Source organism: Caenorhabditis briggsae (assembly GCF_000004555.2).
Source record: "Caenorhabditis briggsae complete genome, chrIII, whole genome shotgun sequence".
NCBI classification, from domain to species: Eukaryota; Metazoa; Nematoda; class Chromadorea; order Rhabditida; family Rhabditidae; genus Caenorhabditis; species Caenorhabditis briggsae.
In genome coordinates, this window is record NC_013490.2 from 1994727 (window position 1) to 2015190 (window position 20464).

Consider the following 20464-nt stretch of genomic DNA (forward strand, 5'->3'; position numbering starts at 1 on the left):
TTTTCTTTGAATTTTTTCGCAATAATATTTGGAAAATAGATAACTTTAAACACATTTTAATGCAATACAATTTTTGGTCGGAGTCCCCCTTTAAAGTGGAAAAATCAATGTGGGCGGAGCCTAGTCATGATTATACTCATTTTGCAGCTAAAAACAAGAGGAATTCGAAATTCTAAGTTTCATACGAAAGTATTGACTGAGTTATGGCCCAAATTATTTTCAGCAAAACTCCTTCGAAATTTTGTAACCCCCATAACTCAGTCAATTTTTGATATTTTCGCATAAAACTTAATGTTTTGAAATTCCCGCGTTTTCGGCTTCAAAATGAGTATAATCATGACCTACTTTGTCCAAATTTTGGTTTTCCGGACCCCTATGCGCCTTTAAAGTGGAAAAATCAATGTGGGCGGAGCCTAGTCGTATTCATACTTATCTTGAAGCTCTCAACCTGGGCAATCTGAAAATATGGGTTTCAACCAGATAGAGATTCAGATAGTCTGAAAATGACTTGAAAAAGTGCTGAAAATTTTCTGAAAACAGACTTTTAGGTCATTTTTAGACGATTTTAGTCCTATTTTGGAGCATTTTCAGCTTTAAAATTTTGATTTTCAGGCTTTTGAAATCGGGGATTCTGGCTATCCGGTCGTTGTCGCGATGAGTCCATCTAAGCTGAAATTCGCCACTCAAATTGGCCAATTTTCAGTGGACGGAATCAAGGAATTCTTGAATTCGGTGACGTATGGAAAAGGAAGAGTCCGAGATGTGCAGGTACAGTAATCCGCGAAAATTGGAGAAAAAATTTAAAAGTTGGAGCCATTTTGAGACATTTTAAGCCAAAAATTCGAAATTTTTTTTTTTCTGAATTTTCGGGATTTTCAGCCTTTTTTAAAGCTAAAAATTTCAGCCAAAAAAAAATTTTTTTTTTTGAAAAATTATGAAAATTTCAGCCCGCCCGTTTGTCTGGAAATTGGCTGAAAATCGTTGAAACAGCTCCATGGGACGGCCTGGATAAGGAACTTCCAATCGTTGAGGATATCGATTTATCGGATATCGATCTGGATTCGTCGAAATCGGAACTTTAATTTTTTTTTTTAATTTTTGATTTTTCAAAAAATATGTTTTTTGAATTTTTAATTTTTTTGAAAAAAACTTTTTTTTTCGAATTTTTCGAATTCCCGCCTGACCTCCTTCTCCCCAATTTTTGGCTTTTTTGCCATTTTTGCCACTCCTCACCGCCACGTTTTCTAGATCACTATGTGTAACTTTTTGGTGTTGTTTTTTTTGAATTTTTTAAATAAAAATAATTCAAATGAGTTATTACTGTACTTCCTGAGACAATCTTTCGTTTCGATTTGGACTTGGAGAATTTTTGAAAAAAAAAAATGATTGAAGAAAATGGTGAATCTCTTTGGCAAACTGCCAGAAATCTGGAATCATCTCCAGATGACGTTGTAATTGCAGAACGTCTTCTGAAAAGTGAGCTAACTGATGATGCGACGATGCAAACGACACAACTATCCACGAAACCACCGGAGACGGCGGTTGGGAATACGGTAGATTTCGAAATTCTGGGAATTTTTTTCCGTATTTTCACTAAAACCGTGTATTTTCGAACTCTCCGCGTTGAGAGCTTCAAAATGAGTATACCTACTTTCCTCGATTTTCAAAATTTGGACCCCTATGCGCCTTTAAAGGTCAAATTTCAAATTTAAAGGAACATAGTCATGTTTATACTCATTTTGAAGCTCGTAACTCGGGAAATTCGAAAATCTAAGTTTTATCTCAAAGTTCAGAAGACTAGCCGAGTTATGGTGTTTACAAAATTTATAGGTAATTAATTTATGCTGTTTGGACCGTAACATTCTTAATTTTGTATATTTTGTAACACTGTCAATATTTTTGAATTTCTTGCGTTTAGAGCTTCAAAATGAGTATAATCACGACCTACTTTCCTCGATTTTCAAAATTTGGACCCCTCATGCGCCTTTAAAGGTCAAATTTGAAATTTGAAGGAACATGGTCATGTTTATACTCATTTTGAAGCTCGTAACTCGGGAAATGTAAAAATCTAGGGTTCATACAAAAATTTAGAAAATCCACAGAGTTATGGCTTGAATTATTTTCAGTGAAAATTTTCTTAAAATATTGAAAACGCCATAACTCAGCCAGTTTGTGATACTTTTGGATAAAACAAAATTTTATGAAATGTGCAAGTTGAGAGCTCCAAAATGAGTATAATCATGCCCTACTTTCGCTGGTTTTCAAAATCTGGACGATCTGGATGCGCCTATAAAGTCGAAATTCCAAATTTAAAGGAACATAGAAATTTCACTGTTGCCAAGATTGAACAGTTTTTTGCAAAGTTATGGTCAATTCTCTGAAAATTTAAAAAATCCCAAAAAATTTCAAACGATCGCAACTTTGCTGAAACTTGTTCAAGTTGAATGAAATTTTGATTTTTGAGCTCAGTACGCTGTCAGCTTCAAAATAAGTGTAATCTTGCCTTACTTTCCTTGAATTTCAAAATCTGGACCCCCCCCCCCCATGCGCCTTTAAACTTGAAATTTCAAAGTGAACGGAGCCTAGTCGTGTTTATACTCATTTTGAAGCTCTTTAGCTGAGAATTTCAAAAATGGAATCCTTTGCAGTCCACAACTACAATCGTGCCGTCCGAAGTGGAAGAAGTGGAGAAGGATTTGAAGAATTCCAGCGAGCGATTCAGGCGATCATCGAAACAAATCGCCTCGGCAACAACCGACACCGAATCTGGCCCCGCCCTCTCGGTCCCACAAAAAGGGGCTCGAAAAAAGCTCACTTTTCAGAATATCAAGGCAGTCGCGGTAAAGAAAAAAGGGGTCCGACAGGAGATTCTGAAAAAAGTGTCTGGAATCGCGCGGCCAGGAGAGCTCACTTTCATCATGGGATCGTCTGGTGCTGGAAAAACGACACTGTTGAATATCCTAACTGGGCGCAATTTGAAAAACATGGAAACCGAGGGAGAGGTCATTGTTAATAAGTGGGTTTTCGGGTCATAACCTCTTTGATTTTCAATATTTCGTTTGGAAACACAGATTTTCAAACTTTCCACGTTTAGAGCTTCAAAATGAGTATACTCATGCCTATATTTCTTCAAATTTGAAATTTTAAGTTTAAAGGCGCATGAACATCGCATGGGGGGTCCGAAAAATGAAATTAAAGGAAAGTCGGTCGTGTTTATGCTCATTTTGAAGCTCTTAACCGAATAAATTCAAAAATCTGAGTTTTGATCTCTAAATTTGTAGAATTGGTCGAGTTATAGCAATTATTAGTATTTGAGAGAAATTTTGCTGAAAACAATTTTGACCATAACTCAGTTAAATTTTGAGTTTTTAAAAAGATACATGGATTTTTGAACTTTCTGTAATAAGAGCTTCAAAATGAGTATAATCATGACCTACTTATCTTGATTTTCTAATTTTGGACCCCCTATGCGCCTTTAAAGTCAAGATTTCCCAAAAGTCAATGTAGGCGGAGCCTAGTCATGATTATACTCATTTTGAAGCTCAAAACACGGAAAATTCAAATTCACAATTGGCATATAAAATTTTCCAATGTTAAAAAAAGTTACGTTTGAAATAAAATTTCAAGATTTTTAGGTAAAACTTGTTTTGGTCATAACTTTGTTTTTTTTGCAGGAACAAGCTAAAACTAAAATATTTTAATTTTTTGCGCCAAGAGCTTCGAAATAAGTATAATCATGACCCACTTTCCTCGAATTTCATTTTTTGGACCCCCTATGCGCCTTTAATGTCAAAAATCAAAGTGGGCGGGGCCTAGCCGTTTTTAGACTCATTTTAAAGCTCTAAACGCGCTAAATTCAAATATGTAGTTCACATTTCAAATTTTCATGGGATTTTATTGATTTTTACATTTCTGGTATTTTCGATACCGTGATATTTCCAGTCGTAACATGACACCAAACGAGATGAAGAAATTGAGTGCCTATGTACAACAAGATGACGTTTTTATTGGAATGCTAACAGTCCGGGAGACCCTGTTGTTTGCCGCCAAATTGAGGTCCCCATTCAAATTGGATACTGTAGAATTGAATTCCATAGTTGACGATTTGCTGGAAATGATGAGTCTGAAAAAGTGTGAAAACACGAAAGTCGGATCGATGACAGAGAAAAGTCTGTCGAGAGGAGAGCGCAAGAGGCTGGCGTTCGCTTGTGAGGTACGGTACTTCTTCGAAATTTTGATCTGAAAATTAGATAGTTGAATTTGCCTCGTCCAGAGCTTCGAAATGAGTATAAACACGCCCATGTTCCTTTAAATTTGAAATTTCGAGTTTAAAGGCGCATGAACCTCACAATGGGGCCCAAAAAAATAAAATTTCAGGAAAGTAGGTCATGATTATACTCATTTTGAAGCTCTTGACTTACCAAATTCAAATCTTTCCTAATTTTTTGAAATTGACAAAAATGTACTGAGCTACGACTATATTTGTTATCGGCATAGATCATAACTTGTTGTTTTGCTCATAACTTGGCTTGTTTAATGAATTTTGGGGCTATTTTAATTTTTTTGGATTTATCTTGTCTAGAGCTTTCGATTGAGTATAATCATGACTCATTTTCAAAATTATCGATTTTCGGAAAATTGTTGTTCCTCACCACGAAAAAGGTCTAAACTACCGTAACTCTGTCAATTTTCATTCATTCATTATAAAACCGCTATTGTTGAATTTGTCGGAACTAGAGCTTCAAAATGAGTATAATCATGACCTACTTTCCTCAACATTCAATTTTCGGACCCCTTATGTGCCTTTAAAGTCAAAAACAGTCAAAAATTTAAAATGGGCGGATCCCAGGCGTGTTTATACTCATTTTAAAGCTCTTGAGACGGCGAATTTGAATTTCGAAGTTGCATGACTCAAATTCTAAAAACCAGCGGGTTACGGTAGAAGAAAGGTGTTTTGAAATTTGGATTTTTGGTCCGATTTTCAAGATTTTTGGCTTGAAATGTTTAGAATTTTTAGAAGTTTCAAAAAATTCAACATTCTTAAAATTTCAGATTCTCACGGACCCTCCAATTCTGTTCTGTGACGAGCCAACGTCTGGTCTCGACTCATTTATGTCGCATCAAGTGATCAAAGCACTCCGCCAGCTGGCTTTGGAGGGTAAAACCGTAGTCTGTACGATTCATCAACCATCCACATCGGTTTATCACATGGCTGATCAATTGATTCTCTTGTCTCAAGGTTATGTGGCTTACGCCGGGTCCGCTAAGGCGGTGGACGCGTTTTTTGGAAGGTAATGATCTTTATTTCGGTCATAACTTTGTTAGTTTTCATTATTTTGAATTGAAACTAACATTTTTAATTTTTCCGCGTTAAAAGCTTCAAAATGAGTATAAACATGCTTATGTTCCTTTAAATTTGAATTTTGGACTTTAAAGGCGCATAGGGGGCCGAAAGTTGGGATTCCAGGAAAGTAGGTCATGATTATACTCATTTTGAAGCTCTAAACGTGGGATAGTTAAAAATCTAAGTATCAGCTTGAAATTCGAAGCATTGGTCAAGTTATGGCGTTCACAAGATTTTAGGAAAAATTTTGCTGAAAATGATTCTGGTCATAACTTTGTTCATTTTTATTGTTTCTGGTTGTACTTTGCATTTTTGAGTTTTCCGTGTTAAAAGCTTCAAAATGAGTATAAACATGACTTACTTTATAGAAAATTTAAATTTCTCCCCACGAGGGGTTCATGCGCCTTTAAACCCGAAATTTCAACTTTAAAGGAACATAGTCGTGTTTATACTCATTTTGTAGCTCTTCACGCGGGAAATTCATAATTCTAAGTTTCATTCGAAAACTTCGAAGGTTAACTGAGTTATGGTCTAAATTATTTTCAGCGAAATTTCTCTCAAAATCTTGTAAACGCCATAACTCGCTTAATTTACCAAATTTCAAGATGAAACTCAATTTTTTGAGTTTCTCATGTCAAGAGCTTCAAAATGTGTATAGCCATTACCCATCTAGCTCTTTTTCGAAATTCGGACCCCCCATGCGCCTTTAAACTCCAAATTTCAAATTTGAAGGAACATAGTCATGATTATACTCATTTTGAAGCTCTCAATGTGGCAAATGCAATACAACATATAATTTCCAGATGCGGCTATCCGATTCCAAAGTTCGTCAGTTCCCCGGACCATTTCATGCGTGTCATATCCCATAAATCATTCGAATCTGAAGATGAATACAATCGTCGAATCGATAAGATTGTTCTGGAACATGAAACTATGCAAAAGGAGAAATCAGTTCAATCGTCAACCCATTCTTCGCGTCGAGAACAGCTTGTGGACCCAAATGACACTTTCCCAAGGACCTGGTGGTGTCAATTCGCCTACGTTTTGCATAGATCTGCTATTCAATTGTATCGAGAAAGAGCTGTACTTGTGGTTAAGCTTATTCAGGTGAGTCCATTTGAAATCTGGAGTTTTTTAAAGCCAAAAATCATCGAAATCGGTCTGAAATTGGCTGAGATAGGGCTTTTTTTAAAATGTATTTCTCCCATAACTTATTTGAATATTAGATTTTTGAACTGAAACTTACAAATTTAAATTTGCCAGCTTAATAGCTTCAAAATGAGTATAAACATGACCCACTTAGCTTAATTTTCAAAATCTGGACCCCCCCCATAAGTATTCGTGCGCCTTTAAAGTCGAAATTCCAAATTTAAAGGAACATGGGCATATTTATACTCATTTTGAAGCTGAAAACTCACTGAGCACAGAAATTTCACTGTTGCCAAGATTGAACAGTTTTTTGCAAAGTTATGGTCTATTCTCTGAAAATTGAACAAATCCCAAAAAATGTCAAGCGATCGCAACTTTGCTGAAACTCGTTCAAGTTGAATGAAATTTTGATTTTTGAGCTCAGTACGCTGTCAGCTTCAAAATAAGTGTAATCTTGCCTTACTTTCCTTGAATTTCAAAATCTGGACCCCCCATGCGCCTTTAAACTTGAAATTTCACGGAGCCTAGTCGTGTTTATACTCATTTTGAAGCTCTTGACAAGACAAACTCAAATATTGTGTTTTCTTTCAAAAATTTCAATATTTGACCAAGTTATGAAGAAAACAAAGTTTTTGCAGACCCTAATCATGAGTCTGATGATTGGTGCCACCTATTTCCAAATGGAAATCAAAAAGGAGTACTTGACAAGTTTCAAAGGATTCGCATTCGTTTCTGTTCAAATGATGCACATGTTGTTCATGATGCCAGCAATGACCGTATTCTGGAAGGACTATCCGGTGGTGGTCCGCGAGTTTCAGGCGAATATGTACTCGCCGAGTGCCTATTATTTGGCTAAAACGACCGCAGATGTAGGTGAACGTTTGATTTTTGAGTTTGGCTAGTTGAGAGCTTCAAAATGAGTATACACATGCCTATGTTCCTTTAAATTTGAAATGTTGAGTTTATAGGTGCATGAACTTCGCATTGCGGGTCCGAAATTTCAAATCTAGAGTAAGTAGGTCATGATTATGCTCATTTTGAAGCTCTCAACGTGGGATTTTCAAAAATACAAGTTTTGTCTGAAAATATCGAAAATTAACTGAGTTATGATGTTTACAAGATTTCAAGAAAAAGTTCGCTAAAATTAGTTTAGATCATAACCCGATTCAATTTCAATATTTTCGAGTGTGTATTTTCAAGCTTTTTTTGTTATAAGCTTTAAATTGAGTATAATCATGACCTACTTTCGAACATTTTCAAATTTCGGACCCCCTATGCGCCTTTAAACTCAAAATTTCAAAGTGGGCCGAGCCTAGTCATGTTTATACTCGTTTCAAAGCTCTGGACCTGAAAATTTTAACTAATTAATTTTCAGTTCAAAATTTTGAAGCTGAATGAAGTTATGGTCCAAAGACATCCAGATGTTTTCAGAGCGTCCAGTATCTGGTGTTCCCAGTGATTTTCAGTGGAATTCTACTCGCAATGACTAGTCTACCATTTCGAGCCTATTCGGTGACCCACTACTTGGCTATTAACATTTTATTGAGTCTAAATGCCTGTTCGATTGGTAGGAATTTTTGAAAAAATTTTCAAAAAAATTTTTTATTCAAAAATTTCAAAAAAAAATCTGAAACTTTTCAGCTCAATCCTTCGCAGCGATGTGTGGACACTTGGCAACAGGAATGACCGTACTCCCGATCGTCTGTGTCCCTTTAATGGTCTTCGGAGGGTTCATGATTCATTATGAGAGCATCCCCTCGTATTTCGCCCCTCTCTCATGGATCTCATGGTACAAGTATGGATTCGAAGCGATTACTGTAGTTTATTTTGACTCAATTGATGAAATTCCGGGATGCCAGAAGCTGAACAATACTACAGTATCCTTTTCGACAGCCGAGGGCAATTGTACCACTGGTGCCGAGTTTATTAAGCAGCAATCGTTTAAGGTAGGCTCTATTAAGTGCGCTCTACTGAATTATTGAAGAAAAAAAAATAATTTTAAAATTCCAGACCTCCAACTTATGGCTCGACTACACGGTTATTGTAGCTGCTCTTTTGTTCTGGAAGATTCTTGGGATTCTATCGTTTAGCTGGAGAATTAGAAGAGCTTAGCTTACTGAAATAAAACTTTTAAAGATCCAAAACTACGTTTACTTTACACTACAGTACCACAGTACCCCTAAAAAAGATTTAAAAAAGAAAACAAAAGAAGTTGCCCCCACGCAGGATTGAACTACGGACCTTTGGTTTACAAGACCAACGCTCTACCACTGAGCTATAAGGGCGCACGAGGGAGTAGGGGGTGGGAGTGCGTATAAGAAGGGGGAGGAAAAGGGCGCGTGCTGAGGAGGAGGGGAGAGAGGCGAGGGGAATGGAAAAAAAATGAAATTTGGTCAAAGAGTTATACAAATGGATAAAAATGGATTTTTAGGAGTAATAGGGGTCAAAATTTTGCATTTTTAGCATCAAAAATGAGCTAGCTTAAGGTTTTTTATAGGTTTGTAAAGGTTGAAGTCTCGAGAAGCTTTTAAAATGGGTAAAATTTAAACTTTAAAAATTTTGACGCTAAAAAGTTAATTTTTGAACTTTCGAACTCATTTTTTTGGTTTTTTTTCTCCAAATGTCAATTTTCTACCTCCCGATCCACGAGAAATCAGTTCTGAAAGTCTTATAGCCCTCTCTATTTGAATAATTTTCTATCCGGTTTCTAAAATGGTAATTATACCCTTAATTGTAATTGACTAATTAACTCAAAATTTCCAGATTACTGTATGTGTACTTCTCAATATTGGCATCTATAAAGAAATTCTATCAACCTCAAGTGACAGGAGGACAACGACTTCAATTGTTTTTTTATTTGAACTCAAATATATTTTTTTTCAAATAAATTTTTATATTTGGATTACTGTACTTTTCTTTAAAATGTTGTGTTATGATCCTTTGAACCTTGAGCCTTAATTTCTAGGTTTATAGGTATCGCATTATATTGCACATCTAGATATCTAGATTAATAATTCATTGCCTCCCCTTTGCAGGGCTTCCCAACTTTAAAGACGCATAACTCAAAACGTACGATGGTTAGACAAAAGTTGTTAACTACAAAAATGTGTGAAATCAAATTTTCCACATTTCACCAATTTACAATTTTTGCCTAGCTACCGTAGTTTTTGAGTTATGCGCCATCAAAGTTAGTGCCGCCCCTCCTTTTCTTGTGCCGTGCGAAGAGCCGTGGCAATTTTAAAAGCGCATAACTCCAATAGTACGGTAGATATCAAAAAGTCACAGATTAGTAAAATGTGTAAAATAAATTTTTTTAAATTTCATTAGTTGACAAAATTTTGATAACTACCGTAGTTTTTGAGTTATGCGCCTTTAAAGTTAAGGGTATCAAATTTCTTTGCACAGCTAGATATAGAACACTAAATAATTCATTGATACACATTTAAACAAAAAATAGAAGATTGAGGTGCAAATTTGCTCCACTGGACAGAACAATTTAAGATTTCTTATTTTTACTCTGCCATCCTCCTTGACATCCGCCTCCGAATCCATTACATCCTCCACCTCCTACACGAGTCGGAGCATAATTGTTGTTTTGGTTGTTATTGAAGTTTTGGGCTGAAATTTTGTAAATTTTGAAATTAGGACTTTATAGAGAATTCAATTTCGCACATTTTTCCAGTTGACCACTTCTTTCTAATTACCGTAGTTTTTGATGCGCCTTTGAAGTTAGCACGCTCTCAAATCGATGGAGAAAGCTTTAAAGGTGCATAACTCAAAAAGTACGGTAGCTAGGCAAATTTCATAAATTATAAATATATAGAGAATTTAATTTTCTACGTATGAAATTTTACAAAGTTACTGTAGCTATTGTAGTTTTGGAGATATGCGCCTTTAAAGTTGGCGCGCTTCCCTCTTGACGCCGGGCGACGGGGCTGACCAACTTTAAAGGCGCATAACTCAAAAACCAATCTAGCTATCAAAAAATTGTTAACTACTAAAATGTGTAAAATTGAATTTTGCACATTTTACAATTTTAGTGATCACTGTAGCTACAAACCATTATTACTTCTTCTCCCGTAGGCTCTCATTGTATTTCCATTATTGAGAGTATTTTGGGATCCTCCTTGAAATTGATTTCCGTTCATTGTTTGAGCCCCGTTCTGTTGGATTCCAAGTCCTGAAAAAATTTCGAGACATTTAAAGTAAATTCTGAAGGAAAAATTGAAAAAAAAAGTTTTTTGAAAATTCAAAAAAAATTTTTTTTTGAAATTCTTTATTTTTTTTGAAAACTCTGAAAGTTCTGAAAACTCCAAGAAAACGCTTAATTGATAGTTTTTAGCTCTAAGACGCAGAGAAGCTAGACACCCTCGCTTCTCTGCGTCTCCCCCTTCTCTCCCTCTCCTTCCTCCACCTCACCAGGGTGCCTCTCTTTAAAGACGCATATCTCAAAAACTACAATAGCTATCAAAAAACTGTTAACTATAAAAATATAGAAAATTAAATTTCCTACATTTTCATAATTAGCACCTTTTTGATAGCTGTATTGGTTTTTGAGATATGTGCCTTTAAAGATAAGCACTTCCCAGAGTCATAAATATTTTACGATTCCTATCTCTCCGCGAAAACCTATAAAAATATTCTTATTGCTCACCCGTATTTGCTCCAAACATATTGTTATTGAACCCCGTGGCTGCTCCAAATGTGTTTTGTTGTTGTCCAAACATTCCGTTGTTTCCTGAAAAAAGTTCTTTTTGAGTTTAAAAAAATCGCGCTTTATTTAAAGGCGCATAACTCAAAAACTACAGTAGCTAGACAACTTTTGATAGCTACAAAAATAAAAAATTGAATTTTACACATTTATCTGGTTTACAAAATTAAGCTAGCTTAAAAAGTGTTTGAGTTATGCGCCTTTAAAGTTGATGTGTCCCTCCTCCGCCTCTCCGCCTTCTCATCAGCGCGCGCAATCTTTAAAGGCGCATAACTCAAAAACTACCGTAGCTAAATAAAAGATTACAATTATGAAAATATGTAAAATTAAATTTTACACATTTTGATAAGTTTTAAATTTAAACTATCTTCTATAGTTTTTGAGTTATGCGCCTTTAAAGTTGATGCCGCCCCTGACCCCACTCTCAACGTTATCTGCGGGCGGGTTAATTTAAAGGCGCATAACTCAAGTACCGTTATAGCGATCAAAATTTCGTAAATTATTGAAATGTGTGAAATTAAATTGTACACACTATGATAGTTTACAAAATTTAGCTAGTTACCGTACTTTTTGAGTTATGCGCCTTTAAAGTTTAACATTCTGGGGCCCCCTAACCATCCCTCTACGGCGCCACCGGTGATGTTTGGCTTACTTTAAATACGCATAACCCCAAAACTACAGTAGCTAGATAAAATATTTCAATTATGAAAATATGTAAAAGTAAATTTGCTACATTTCTCTAGCTCACAAAATTTAAATAGCTACCGTACTTCTTGAGTTATGCGCCTTTAAAGTCTCCATTCTCACCAAAATTAAACATTCCGTTCCCATACGGATTATACGCTCCATTGTACACTTGTTGAATTGCCTGTCCTCCATACAAACTCTCCAATCCTGTCCCAAATGTCCCAAATCCAGTATTCATCCCCATTGTTCCCATTCCTAGACCATTTCCCATCGTACCCATTGTATTGCTCATAGACATCATTGGGTTGTAGCCAGTGTATCCTGAAAAATCTTATTTGGACCATAACTCGCTAGAATCTTGGAAATATGAGATGAAATATAATTATTCAAATTGAGCGAATTGAGAGCTTCAAAATGAGTATAAACACGTCTAGGCGCCGCCCACTTTGATTTCTTGACTTTAAAGGCGCATGCACCCCCACATGGGGCTCGAAATTCAAACATCTGGAAAGTAGGTCATGATTATATTCATTTTAAAGCTCACAACCTCAGAAACTCAAAAATATAGTTTTCATCTTTGAAATCCTAAAATTCACCGAGTTATGCCAATTTCATTTTTCTGGAAAAATGTGTTCCAGGTCGCAAATTCTTGTAAATTCAATTTTTGTCTCAAATTTTCGGTAAAAATTGAATTTTCTGGTCTGAATGAAAGCAATTTTTCAAAATATTCGAAAAAAATTTTCCCAAAAAAATTTTTCCCCCATAACTTACCAGAGAACATGGAGCTATAATCATAGGGATACCCCATGAATTGGGTCCGAATTGTTCCAAAAATCATTGATAGAAGAGTTGTGAAAAATAGTTGTGTTGAAATTGCCATTTTTGAAAATTCCTGAAAAATTTGTTCTATTAGAAAAAAAAAGCGAATTTTGGAAACAATCGGGAAATTCAAATGAGTATACGTTTGTAAATTTGGTTCAGAATCCGATGAAAATTAAATTTTCAGACTTGCCAGGTTGAGAGCTTTAAAATGAGTATAATCATGACCTACTTTCCTCCAATTTCATTTTCCGGACCCCCTTTGCGCCTTTAAACTCGAAATTTCAAATTCAAAGGAATATGGTCATGTTTATACTTATTTTGAAGCAATCAACATGTCAAGTCTAAAAATATACTTTTCAATGAGTGTGCTTGGAAAATTTCAAAATTTATGGTCAATTTTCGGAATTTTAAGTTTATTCTGAAATTTCATTTTAGCGTAATTTTGCTATTTTACATAAATTTGAGTTGAAATTTGAATTTTAAGATTTTTCAGGTTGAGAGTTTCAAAATGAGTATAATCATGATATACTTCCCAAGAATTTTGAATTTTGCTATTTTTTGGGCACACTTTGCGCCTTTAAACTTGAAATTTCAAATTTAGCGGAACATGATCTTGTTTATACTCATTTTGAAGCCCTAAAATTGGGAAATCCAAATATATCAATTTTAACCATTTTGATTCGAAAATAAGGAAGTTACGGTCATTTTTCAGAATATTAAGTTTTTCTAAAATTTGATTTTAGCATAAACTTTGTAGGTATTGTGTGGAATTTGATGAAAGTTAAACTTTCAGACTTTTTAGGTTAAGAGCTTTAAAATGAGTTGATTTTCAAAATTGCCATTTTTTGGGCCCCCTCATGCCCCTTTAAAGTCCGAATTTCAAATTTAAAGGAACATAGGCATGTTTATACTCATTTTGAAGCTCTAAACATGCAAAATTCAAATTTAGCAATCACAATAATTTTGACTGAAAAATAAGGAAGTTATGGGCGAAAAAGGGTCAAAATTTAAATGAAAACTAATATGAACCAAAATAGTAGAGTCAGAAATATGAATAAAATCCCAAAACTCCGTCTCTGGAGAATAATAAATGTTTGTTAAACCCGAAGAATGAGTGTTCTTTACATTAAAAATGGGCGGGCGGCCTCATCTGAAGTGTCAATTGCTCATGTTTGCTCATCTTTCTGTATAACCAGTCTACAGGTATAAAGAGGTCAGTCATACTGTATTCAGAATTCTGAAGAGGTGGCTCACGATGAGCAGTTTTGAAATTTGGAAGAAAAATTTCTAAAAATAGATTTTGAAAAAGTTCCAAAATTGGAGTTACTTGTGGTGTGTTATGAAATATGTACAAAACTTTAAGTTTCAATGACTCAAAAAGCGAGAACTAGGCCACTGGAACCTAAAATTTGGGTTTCCCATGTCCCGCGCTTCAAAATGAGTAAACAAGCCCGGCTTTCTGGAATTTTCAAATTTCGACCTCCCATTTGGGGTTCATGCGCCTTTAAACTCGAAATTTCAAATTTAAAGGAACATAGTCTTGTTTATACTCATTTTGAAGCTCTTAACATGCGCAATTCAAAAAAATGAGTTAGATCTCAAAATTCGCAAAATTTGTCGAGTTATGGCATGTATAAGTTTTAAAGATAAATTTCGCTGAAAATTATTTAGACCATAACTTAACCAATTTTTCTGATTTTGAGGCAAAACTTAAATTTTCAAATTTATCACATTAAGAGCTTCAAAATGAGTATAATCATGACCTAGCTTCCAGGAATTTTGAATTTTGCCATTTTTGAACCCCCCTTTGCGCCTTTAAGCTCGAACTTTCAAATTTAGAGGAACATGGTCTTGTTTATAGTCATTTTGAAGCTCGTAATGCAAAAAAATTTAAAATGAATGTTTGATCTCAAAATTCGGAGAATTGACTGACTTATGGCGCTTACAAGAAATTAGAAGAAAGGTGGCTGAAAATGATTCAGACCACAACTCGATTAATTTTCAATATTTTCGAGTAAAACATAAATTTCAGAACTTGTGGCGTCAAGAGCTTCAAAATGAATATAATCATGACATACTTTCCAGAAGTTTTAAATGTTGACTCCCTATGTGGGGTGCACCTTTAAAGTCGAAATTTCAAATTTAAAGGAACATGGTCTTGTTTATACTCATTTTGAAGCTCTTAACGTGTTGAGTTCAATAAAATAAATTTTGTCCCAAAACATTCAGAATCGAAAAAGTTATGGTCCAAAAAGCCTGTATCCCAAATCTGAAAATTCAAAGCCTAGTCGTGTTTAGGCTCATTTTGAAGCTTTTAACGTGCCAAATTCAATGAATTAATTTATTTTTCTGTATTTTTGATATTGTTCCTTTAAAATTCCTGTCCTTTTTTTTCCGCAAAATTTATTCATAAGGGGGGTAGGGGCACCCAAAAACCTGAAAAAAGACGCAAAAAGTCATCGACTCGTCACTTTTTGATGAAGAAGAAGAAGGAGAAGAAGAAGAACGAGTTGAAGGGAAAAAAAAGAGAAAAGGAGCAGCGTGGTGCATAAATTTACTCCTTCTCTCTCTATTTCTGTGGGAATTTTTTTTTTCAAAAAAAAAGAAAAAATGTTTTTTGCCAATTTTTTTTCAACACATCTTCAACACTTCATTGAGCAAGAACACATTTTTTAGAGCAAAAACTTTGTATGGCTTTTTTACCTTAAATTTGAACCAATTTTTTTTGATTTGTGAATTTTTCGCTTTTTTTTTCAGTCTGTCAGTTTTGAGCGTATATATCTCGGTTCCTGTAAAAGATATCAAAAAGTGGTCAACTGATAAACTGTGTATCATATTATCAAAAACATTTTGTTAGTTGATCACTTTTTGATAGCTTTCACAGGAAATGAGAAAAATCGTTTTGACCATATCATTAAGGAAGCTATCCGGAATAAGGTTTCAGCTTTTTGGACCATAACTTTTTCAATTTTCAATATTTTGAAACAAAACTGTTATTATTGAAATTAGTAAGTGAAGAGCTTCAAAATGAGTGTAAACATGAACATGTTGCTTCAAATTTGAAATATCGACTTTAAAGGCGCATGAACCCCTAAAAGGGGGGTCAAAATTTAAAATTTCTGGAAAGTAGGTCGTGATTATACTCGTTTTGAAGCTCTCAACATGGAAAGTTTGAAAATTTAAGTTTTATCAGATTCTGATATAAACTAACAAAGTTACGCAAAAATTGATTTCCAGACAAAAAAGTCAACATTCTGAAAACCGACCATAACTTCCATATGTTTGATGCAAAATTGCTAAAATTTATATTTTTGACTTTCTCATGTTAAGAGCTTCAAAATAAGTATAAACAAGGCCATGTTCCTTTAAATTTGAAATTTCGAGTTTGAAGGCGCTTAGTGGGGCCAATAAATGGCAAAATTCAAAAATTCAGGAAAGTAGGTCACGATTATACTCATTTTGAAGCTCTCAAAGCATAAAATTCAAACATTAAAAAATCACACAAAAATATGAGAAAATAACAAAGTTACTCAAAAATCAAATTTTCGAAAAAACTGACTATTCTGAAAATTGACCATAACTTTTTTATTTTTGAAGCAAACTTGTATAAACTTGTATTGTCAAGTTTTTTATGTTAAAAGCTTCAAAATAAGTATAAACAAGGCCATGTTCCTTTAAGTTTGAAATTTTGAGTTTAAAGGCGCATAGGGGGTCCAGAGTTTCAAAATCAAAGAAAGTATGTCATGTTTATACTCATTTTGAAGCTCTCAACGTAAGAAATTCAATACTTTAAAAGCAATGCAAAAATATTCAAAAATAACAAAGTTATGGCTGAAATACTGCTCCGGGAAGTATATATGCGTAGCTGAACATCCTAATCCTAATTGACATATTTATGGCCTACAGTATACGTTGCTCTACTTTTTTCAAAATTAATGACCTCTAATCCTTATATGTACATAATCCCCTTTTCTTGCTTTTATTGCTCATCTTTTATTCCTGGTCCTTTATTTTGGTCCCTCCCCACAGTAATCCCCTTGTAAGTACCCCTTGTAAAACAAGGGGAAAACTTTAGAAGCCGCGGGGATTAACTTTCTTACATTTCTGCCTTTTCATATATTTTGAGAGTTTGAAAATTTGAAAATTTTGCTAAAATTCCGAAATACCCACCGTAAAACCTGTAATAGAAGGGCTCTCTAACTTTGAGCCCATATATCTCGATTCCTGTTGAAGATATCAAAAAGTGGTCAACAGATAAATTGTTTATCATAATATCACCAATATTTTATCAGTTGACACATTTTAGATATCTCTTACAGGAAATGAGATGAAGAAGCTCAAATTTGATAATTAGAGGGAAGTTCTATTATTGGAATTTTGAAGTTTTTCGAGATTATTTTCCAGAGATTCTTTAGAGAGTTTAGTTCTGAATCTCCTATATTTTCCTATATTTTTCGAAATTTGAAATTCCCAAAAATTCTTTTAAAAAACCTAAAACCTAAAAAAAACAATTTCCCAAAAAAAAAGGGGAAATTGAATCGAAAATGGAGGGGTCTAAAAAAAGAGACCGCGAGATTTTATTCAGGTCCCATTTTCTCCTTTTTTTTCGATTTTTTCTCTACTCAACAACCTTTTTTTTCTCTTTTTCCTTCTTCTTTTTCTCTTGTTCTTCATTTTGGCGTTTGGAGAAAATTACTCTAGAAATTTCCCTCTTTTTCGACTTTTTTGAAAACTTTTCCCAAACGTTTTTTTCCCGTTTTCTAAAGGTACGAAATTTGAAAAAGCCTGAAAATCTGAAAAATTCGAGTTTTCAAATTTTGGTAATTTTTGAAATTAAAGAATCCTGGAACTCTAAAAATTGCCGCATTAAGAGCTTCAAAATGAGTATAATCATGACCTACTTTCCAGACGTTTTAAATTTTGGACCCCTTATGCGCCTTTAAACTCGAAATTTCAAATCTAAAGGCACATAGTCATGTTTATACTTATTTTGAAGCTCTAAACATGAAAAATCGAACAATACAATTTTCTACGAGTTTGCTTCGAAAATAAAGAAGTTATGGTCAATTTTCAGAATAGTCAGTTTTTTCGAAGATTGATTTTGATGTAACTTTGTTAGTTTTTTTTAGAATCTAATGAAACTTGCATTTTTCAATTTTCCATGCTGAGAGCTTCAAAATGAGTATAATCATGACCTACTTTCCAGAATTTTCAATTTTGACCCCCCGTCGTGGGGTTCATGCGCCTTTAAAGTCTAAAAATCAAGTTTAAAGGAACATGGTCTTGTTTATACTCATTTTGAAGCTCTAAGCATAACAAATTAATAAATAGACTTGAAGAATCCCAAAATTCTGGCATTTTCCAAAACTTTAAAATCCCTTAAATCCTAATATTTCGAAAAATCTGAAAATCAAAAAACCAAAATTCCAAAAATCCTACTTTTCCAAAAAATCAGAAAAAACCCTTTTTGTTTCTGAACGTCTCCTTCCTTTTTGCTCCATGAGCTCTAATCTCTGAATTATTCAGTGCCAAATTAATGAAGCGTACATTGAGCAGCACAAAATGAGCAATTCTATTTTTTCCCATAATTTTTTTTCCGAAAAAAATTTTCATGTTGTTCCAGATGTCCTAAAAATGCGTAGAGTAATCCTCACCATCCTCTTGGTTTTGCCAGCAATTGCTCAGCTTAAACAAATCGAGGATTTGGATTTTACGGACCATTCAAATGTGAGATTTTGGAAAATTTTTTTTTTGAAAATCTCAAAAAATTTCTTTAGGGGTCTCCAAAAATCAGCCGTTCCTCATATTTCAAGCAGGATTTTCGATTGGGATACAAGTTAAAATTATTTTGTGAGGCCAACGGAACCCCTAGGCCTCGAATTGTATGGTATCATCGTGGAGTTGAAGTGAATCCGGACCACAATAGAACGGTTAGTTTTTAACTCTAATTATCTCGTAAAATAGAAAAGTTATCAAAAAGTTATCAACTACAAAACTGTAGGAAATTTAATTTTACATATTTTTGTAGTTTACAACTTTTTAATAGCGTATGCCGTTTTTGAGATATGCGCCTTTAAAGATAGACTATGAAAAAGGCGCGCGAACACAGGGTGTGAGAGGGGGAGAGGGAGAGGCGGACAGTTTGGGCGCGCCACAGGAGGCGCATCAACTCTAAAGGTGCCTATCTCGCTAACCATGATAGCTGTTAAAAAGTTGTTTATTACAAAAATGTAGAAAATTAAATTTTACGTATTTTTGTAATTTACAAATTTTAGTTAGCTTTTATGGTTGGTGAGATATATTGCTTTAAACATTTGAATCCTTTTTCAATATCTAACCTAGTGTTTCTCAGCTAGATAAGAAGGTATTCAGGTTTAGAAAAATGGAAAATGTATAAAACCTAATAAGCTATATTTTACTGATTGCCTGACTTTTGCTAGCGTTCTTATTTCTTGACATAGGCGCCTTTGAAGATAACCATCTGGGAAATTTCTTTATTCAATCATCATAATCATTCAAAAATAGAATACAAGAATAGATCCAAGAAATAGAGTTAAACTGAAGATTTTTCCGGAAGACACAGCTGAGGAATTTTTCGGATCAACTGTAGATTGTTCAGCTGCCCAGTCATCCCATGTTTTTGGTTTTTTAGAAGTTCCTAATTTTCTTGACATGGGCATAATTCTGGCATATTCTGATGCAGCTGGTCCTAGTCCCAGCAATTCTCCATATTTCGACAGATTCGGCATTCCAGCTTCCTCAGGAGTGTTTTGTGGATCGAATGGGTAATCACTGTGACCCGGTCCCAAACTACAAACTTCTTGAAATTTCACTTTTCTGCGGTTGACTCGATAATACGTTCCACACCCCCATCATTTTTAATGCAGCCGATTTCTGTGCTCTTCGGATTGAAATACACTCTGCTATACTCGTCCATTCCAGTCTCCCGTCTGACTTCGTCCATATATCCATCAGTAGCACTATCTCCTAGTAATGGAGCATCCTTCAACGCCACGTCATCAAAATTTCCGCAGTGGAAGTATCTAATTCCCTTTGAAGTTTCAAGTTATAGGTCTGAAAGTTGACTGGAATAAGTTTCTTCAAACATTAACAAGCAAACCAGTTTCTTAAATTTGATTCCCATATTCTCGCCAACTGCTTGACGATCAGCATTCACAACATCCCGAAGTTTCTTTTGCTCATCGGTGCTCAATCCACGTTTTCCATAAACGTTAGTAAAGAAACCGGTTGCTGAAAATGTGATTAAAATCATAGGCTTTAATGAGATCTGAAACTTACCAAAGAGCAATATGAACGCGATGCGGAACACAGCTTTCATATTATTGGTTGCACTTTGAGCTCTATTATCTAGGTCGCTATAAGAGATATCAAAACCTTGCAAACTACTAAAGTGTAGGTGATATCAGGGCAATCATTTTATCAGTCGACAAGTGTTTACTACCAAAAATGTGTCAACAAATAAAATATTTGTGAGATTATGATAAACAATTTTTCAGTTGACAACTTTTTCATATCTTTGGCAAAAAATGAGAAAAAACGGTTCAAATAAGTTAGTGGGTGTTTGTTGCTTATGAATTGTCTTTATAAGTTTCTCACCAGGGAATGGTGTGAAGCGGGTATGGAGTTACGGCACATGACCAATATCATTGGAAAGCTGAGAAAAAGTTATGGACGAAAATGCAATCAGAAATTGCTATAGAGCCACCAGCTCAGAGAAAATTAGGTCTAAA

At 34.6% G+C, this 20464-nt stretch overlaps 5 protein-coding genes and 1 non-coding gene across 6 annotated transcripts in view; 3 read left to right on the plus strand and 3 right to left on the minus strand.

Annotated features, from left to right (window-relative positions):
* The window catches only part of CBG11768, a gene marked incomplete at both ends in the record, with an annotated part of 4580 nt that extends 3498 nt beyond the window's left edge, over window positions 1-1082 (plus strand). The window contains 2 exons of the mRNA XM_002640970.1: window positions 613-768; window positions 948-1082. Coding sequence (XP_002641016.1) covers window positions 613-768; window positions 948-1082 — 291 coding nt within the window. The remainder of the gene's footprint in view (window positions 1-612; window positions 769-947) is intronic.
* Window positions 1083-1395: 313 nt separating this feature from the next.
* Window positions 1396-8605, plus strand: Cbr-wht-5 (the record flags this gene model as incomplete). Its single annotated transcript, XM_045243436.1, has 9 exons — window positions 1396-1398; window positions 2649-3016; window positions 3943-4213; window positions 5053-5291; window positions 6148-6451; window positions 7123-7362; window positions 7925-8060; window positions 8135-8439; window positions 8504-8605. 9 exons carry the CDS (start codon window positions 1396-1398, stop codon window positions 8603-8605), a joined length of 1968 nt encoding a protein of 655 aa, XP_045094629.1.
* A 101-nt stretch (window positions 8606-8706) lies between these two features.
* CBG28994 lies at window positions 8707-8778 on the minus strand. Its single transcript has one exon. It is a non-coding gene (tRNA).
* A 1211-nt stretch (window positions 8779-9989) lies between these two features.
* Cbr-pqn-10 lies at window positions 9990-12771 on the minus strand (the record flags this gene model as incomplete). The annotated part of the gene is made up of 5 exons (XM_045243437.1): window positions 9990-10060; window positions 10554-10673; window positions 11148-11231; window positions 12012-12212; window positions 12663-12771. The coding sequence occupies 5 exons, from the start codon at window positions 12769-12771 to the stop codon at window positions 9990-9992; spliced, it is 585 nt and encodes a 194-aa protein (XP_045094630.1).
* Window positions 12772-18347: 5576 nt separating this feature from the next.
* Cbr-oig-1 lies at window positions 18348-18655 on the plus strand (the record flags this gene model as incomplete). The annotated part of the gene is made up of 2 exons (XM_002640966.2): window positions 18348-18440; window positions 18491-18655. The coding sequence occupies 2 exons, from the start codon at window positions 18348-18350 to the stop codon at window positions 18653-18655; spliced, it is 258 nt and encodes an 85-aa protein (XP_002641012.2).
* Window positions 18656-19228: 573 nt separating this feature from the next.
* Window positions 19229-20052, minus strand: CBG11765 (the record flags this gene model as incomplete). The annotated part of the gene is made up of 4 exons (XM_045243438.1): window positions 19229-19533; window positions 19581-19764; window positions 19834-19964; window positions 20013-20052. The coding sequence occupies 4 exons, from the start codon at window positions 20050-20052 to the stop codon at window positions 19229-19231; spliced, it is 660 nt and encodes a 219-aa protein (XP_045094631.1).
* Between the last annotated feature and the right edge of the window lie 412 nt (window positions 20053-20464).